Genomic DNA, 5276 nt, shown 5'->3' on the forward strand with positions numbered 1-5276 from the left:
ATTTTGAAATTATGGCAGAAATAACATCTAGCGGCAATTTAGATGTTGAAATACCAAGAGTATCCATCAGCCTTGATGTTTTTATGGACTGTAAATGTGAGAAATTTAAATAACCACTTGTAAGATTATGATTGCACTCAAATTCTCAAATGTCTAAATGAAAGGAAAAAAAAAATTAAAGATACCAATGTGTCCAACTCTTCTAATACATAAATGACCCTGACGAGGCTTCTATGAAAAAAAGAAAACAGACATTTTGTTTCCACTGTCAAACTTATACCCTATATGTATAAAACTTTAAATTAGCAGACACCTTATTAGGGATGACACCACCCCACCCCTCCCCCGCAAGAAACAACAGTAAACTACAAAACACAAAAAGGCAAAGCAAGGGAAGCAGAGCGTGATTGTTTTCAGTGTTGGTTATGTTGCCCTCTTGCAAAATGACAGGCAAAATCATACTTGTTTTTACATTTGCACCCACATATGTTACACTGAAAAGGATTTTCATACCCATGACATCCCATGTGGATGGTGTAAAGGATATTGTCGGCAAAGTACATGTCACAGTGCTGGCAGTGGTGGAGAAGCTGCGGGTCCTGGACGGGCAGGGTGGGAGCTGGAGTGCTCGGCTGGCTGTTTCCCACGCTTGGAGTACTTGTGTGGGCACTCGGTTCACTGCTCGGCCCTGCCACCGGACTGTAGTTCCTTTGACCGTGTGACGGCCGAGGCTCGGGGCTGGTGGGAGAGGAGCTCTGCGGAAGACTTGCTGACACGGCAGAAACTACCACCTGGGCAGAGGGCTGCTGCACCATGAAGGGCTTCTCCTCGGCGCAGGGAACTACATCCGGGGACGCGGGGTTTTGGTTTTCAGGTGGCAAACTGGACAGCTGTCCAGCTAGAGTTGAGAGCTGGTTTAAAGGGTTGTCAACCATGAGTTCTTGGGGGTCTCTTGGCAGGCCTCCAGTTGCTGTGGTTTTCGCCATACTTTCATAGGAGTCAGTCTGGATGTTTGGGATTTCGTGGGTAAAATCATTAAGGTAGTCTGGCTTCTGAACCACCATGGAAGGCGGGCTTAAGTTGATGAGTGCTCTTCTGCTATAGTTCAGGTTGCTAGTTTTCTTCTGTAAAACCCCCCACATTTTCTTGCTGCTTAAGGAAGACCTAGTACCTTTAATTGGTACCATTTTATGCTTGCGCCTTCGATGATGGGACAGGTTGCTTCGGTCACTGCAGCGGAAGGAACACAATTCACATTTGTATGGTTTTTCTCCTGTATGGGAACGCATGTGGGCTTCCAGATGACGCTCATAGGCAGATGCAAATGGACACAAGTGACATCGATGAGGTTTCTCACCTGTTTAAAAGGAAAAATGGGAGAGAAACTGCAGGAGTAGCTCATTTATGAGAAGTTTCATATTCTGTCCATTCATTACTCAGAAACTGATCAAAAATAAAACGCTTTTCGGAAATACACACATGCACAAAAGATTATTAAAATCTGTTAAGAAAGCTGCATACAACAATCTTCATACCATACTGACTAGTGGAAGATATTCCTTTCACAGAAGGGATGGCTAAGGCAACGTCTAAGGGTTAGCAGTGTCGCCTGCAATTGTACAGAAAGCTCCTCCCTAGTCTGCAATGGCAATGGACTTAGGATAAAGATAAAAACATTTATCACTTCATTCTGCCTTCAGCATTAAGCTGGCCAACATGAGAAGCTGACAGATACGGAGTCTAGATCATGAAGGAAGATAGCTAAGGAAGGGGGAGCTTACAAGGGGCCTTCCTTCCTTGTATGCTGTCATGCTATTGCTTTGTAAAACTGGATTCACTTCTCCATTTACTCAAACCTTACATCAACCTTCATTTTCAAACAATCACAACTATTTATATGACAGATCAACCTGCCCTCCTTGGCCCCTCTCCAGCCCCTTCTCTGTTACCTGTGTGAATTCTAATGTGTTCAATGAGCCGGGCGGTGCCTTTGCTGGCATAGTTGCAGTACCGACACTTGAGCTTTCCATCAAAAGTCCTTTCAAACCCGTCTACTAACATTCCTGAGTTTTCATCCAGGGAAACTTCAACAGATGGGTGATCAAGTCCATTTTGATCACCATCTGTTCCAGCTACAAACAAAGTATAGCAAAAGAAATTATGCATCTCAGCATCAACTCAATTTAGCAATTTAGTGTTGAGTGGTAGGAAATCTTTCATAAACTGACAGGTCACTTAGCATAAAAGTTAAATTCACAAAAATCACATAGTCTTTCTGAACTGACATTAATTCCATACAAAAGCAGAATATAGGAGGGGTTCTCAAATCACTAACACGTATCAGTGCTCAACATGCTTTTGAGGAAGAGAACAGGGCATTACCTTTATCTGACAGGTAAGGAGACAGAGGGGAGTAAACAGTGATGGCAATTACATGTTTAAGATTCTAGCCACTTCTATAAATACAATGGGCTGTCATGATCATCTCCCCAAATCCTAGTCTATTTAATCTAGAGTAATTCATGTTGAGTTTTATAGTTCCACTCAGCTTACATGTATGTTCTAGACCCTGGGTTGCATTTAGGATCTTAAAATTCTAATTAAGCACACAAAAGGAAATATTGTACCTCACATCTCTGGATGTCAGAACCTGTAAGAATTTCAGTTAAGAGATGTTTGGCTGTTCAATTTTAATCAACTAATTTGTATAGGTAAACTGAAGGAACAAGTGCTCAGGTCTGGAAAACCAGCAGATGGTGGGGACTACAACCCTGCTCTCTCGGATCTGAGTCCAGGAATTGTACACTAGAGCATTAAGAGGGAGTGTCTATTCCTCCAGTTTCATGGGAAAAGCACTTCTACACCTTCTTCAGGAGGCAGCCATGGATGGACAGTATGGACAGTTTGAGCCCTCTGCTCTATGGCTTCCTCCATCCCTCACCAGGAGGAGAGAAGGGACTTTGTTGGTTAGTGCAAGTCCAAAATCCAGTGGGTCCACTGCACTGGAGGGACAACAAGGCTCAGTGTCCCCCTTTCTCCCATTGCTTTTCCAAGGCAGTGACTTCCAAAATTTTACGTGCATATGGAATCACTTGGGAAGTGTATTAAAATACACCTGCTGATTCAATAGGTCTGGGGTGGGCCTGATGGTTCGCACTTCTCACCAGCTCGCAGGTGATGCCTCATCTCTGCTGTTGGTGGTCCCTGGATTACAAAGCCCTAGGCCATCTAGGTCAAAGGTTAGCATACTTTTCCCACAAGGGTCAGATAGCAAATACTTCAGGCTTTGTGGGCCACAGGGTCTCTCACAGCTACTGGACTCTGCTGCTGTAACTCAAAAACAGCTATGGAAAATAGCTCAGCAAGCATGGCTCTGTTTCAGTAAAACTATGGATGCTGAAGTTTGAATTTCGTGTTAGTTTTCATGTGTCATGACATTATTTTTCTTTTTCCCACCAACCATTTACAAATGTAGAAACCACTCTTAGCAACCACACCAGCAGTCCAGATGGGGCCCACAGGCTACAGTTTGCTGCCTCCCAAGAGAGGGTCAGGAAGAGACCTCAGTCCGTGCGGGAGCAAACCTGCCGGTCTCTCTGTAGGGCAGGCAGGACGGATTCAAGTACTCACTGCTTTCTCTCTGCTAGTCTCACCTCCTAGGTGAGCACACGTGGTGGGCCCTCTCTTCATTTTAAGAGAAGAAACAGAAACCTCTATTTTGTCTCAGGTCTAATACAAATTCCCTAATGGCCAAAGGCCTTGTGTAGTGAAGATGGATCCCCTTTGGGCTCCTTGTAACCACTGTTAGCTAATGGAACCTGGAGAATGGGAAGGAAATTTAGAATCTCCAACTTTTGCACAGGAGAGAATGCATCTCTGGACCCCAGGGTAAGCTCTGGGGAGGGGGCTTCCTCTCCCTCAGCAAAACCTGACCCGCTTAAAAAAAGGGGAAAAAAACTGCCCATCTTCTGCCCAAAACAGAATGATTCACATTAGCAAGCAACAGTGGCTTCACACTATGGATAACAACACACAAACATTACATGTATAAAAAATGAATTATTTAATGGTATTAAGAGGAATCTACCTCCCTGAAGAGCCTCTGCTTCTTTGTCCCCACTAACTGATCCAGAAATCATGTTGACATGATGGGTCTGCTGAGTTAGGTATTCCTGGAAATCTTTCACAAAGTCCAAAGGCTCCGGTTTCTTCTCACCCATCTTTGATTTTGATATATATATATGTATATATATATGAATATTTCTGGAGTTTACAGTTCGTTATACCTATGGGGGGAAAATAAAATAATTTTACACTATTTAGGGAGATGCAGTATGTATTAAAACAACAACACTGACGAAGATTATTATGGGCCAGGTACTACAAAGCAAGAGAACACAGTCCCTGCTTTTAAATATCTTATAATCTTCCTGGTGAACTAAAGAAGACATAGAAAAAACAGTTAACAATTCATATATTTAATATCTAAATAAACTGGGATGGAAAGAAATTACAAAAAGAAAAACCCAGATGAAAGAGATCAGCGTATCAGCAAGGATTATCATTGAAGGAGACAGTAGAGAAACCAAGTGGCTCAAACAGGGCTGGTGGAGAGAATTTCTGGACGACGCCCATGGTGCACGCCTGCATTGGCCATTACAGGTGCTACTAGCCACATGTAGCTACGGAGGGCTCAAATGTGGCTAATACAAATGACGTGAGTTTTGTTTAATTTAAAAGTGAAATAGCTACATGTGGCTAGTGACTACATATCAAACAGCAAAGGGTCTTAAGACAACATTCTCACACGAATGAGAACTCTAGAAGTCAGTGATCTAGAACAGTGGTGGCAAACTTTCTGAAAAGGGCCAGGTAGGAAATATTTTAGCCTGCGATTGTCACTATAGCTAAAAGCAGCCATGGACAATATGTAAAGGAATAAATGTGATCATGTTCTAAATTCAGTTCAGTTCAGTCGCTCAGTCCTGTCTGACTCTTTGCGACCCCATGAACCGCAGCACGCCAGGCCTCCCTGTCCATCACCAACTCCCGGAGTCCACCCAAACCCATGTCCATTGAGTCGACGATGCCATCCAACCATCTTATCCTGTCATCCCCTTCTCCTCCTGCCCTCAATCTTTCATGCATCAGGGTCTAAGCAGGCACAGAGCCAGGTTTGGCCTATGGGCTGAAACTTTGCAACCCCTGCCCTAGAAATCCAAATCACCACCTCTACCACCACTCACCATCCTACTCACTCTGAGAAAAAGAAAAAA

General features: G+C 43.5%; 1 protein-coding gene across 1 annotated transcript; it reads right to left on the bottom strand.

Moving 5' to 3' along the window:
- Positions 1-413: 413 nt before the first annotated feature.
- Positions 414-4220, bottom strand: IKZF5 (IKAROS family zinc finger 5). Its single transcript, XM_052661116.1, has 3 exons — positions 4088-4220; positions 1950-2132; positions 414-1357 (listed from the first exon to the last, which is right to left on the bottom strand). Exons 1-3 carry the CDS (start codon positions 4218-4220, stop codon positions 414-416), a joined length of 1260 nt encoding a protein of 419 aa, XP_052517076.1.
- Between the last annotated feature and the right edge of the window lie 1056 nt (positions 4221-5276).

The sequence above is a fragment of the Budorcas taxicolor genome, chromosome 23 (genome assembly GCF_023091745.1).
Source record: "Budorcas taxicolor isolate Tak-1 chromosome 23, Takin1.1, whole genome shotgun sequence".
Lineage (NCBI taxonomy): Eukaryota > Metazoa > Chordata > Mammalia > Artiodactyla > Bovidae > Budorcas > Budorcas taxicolor.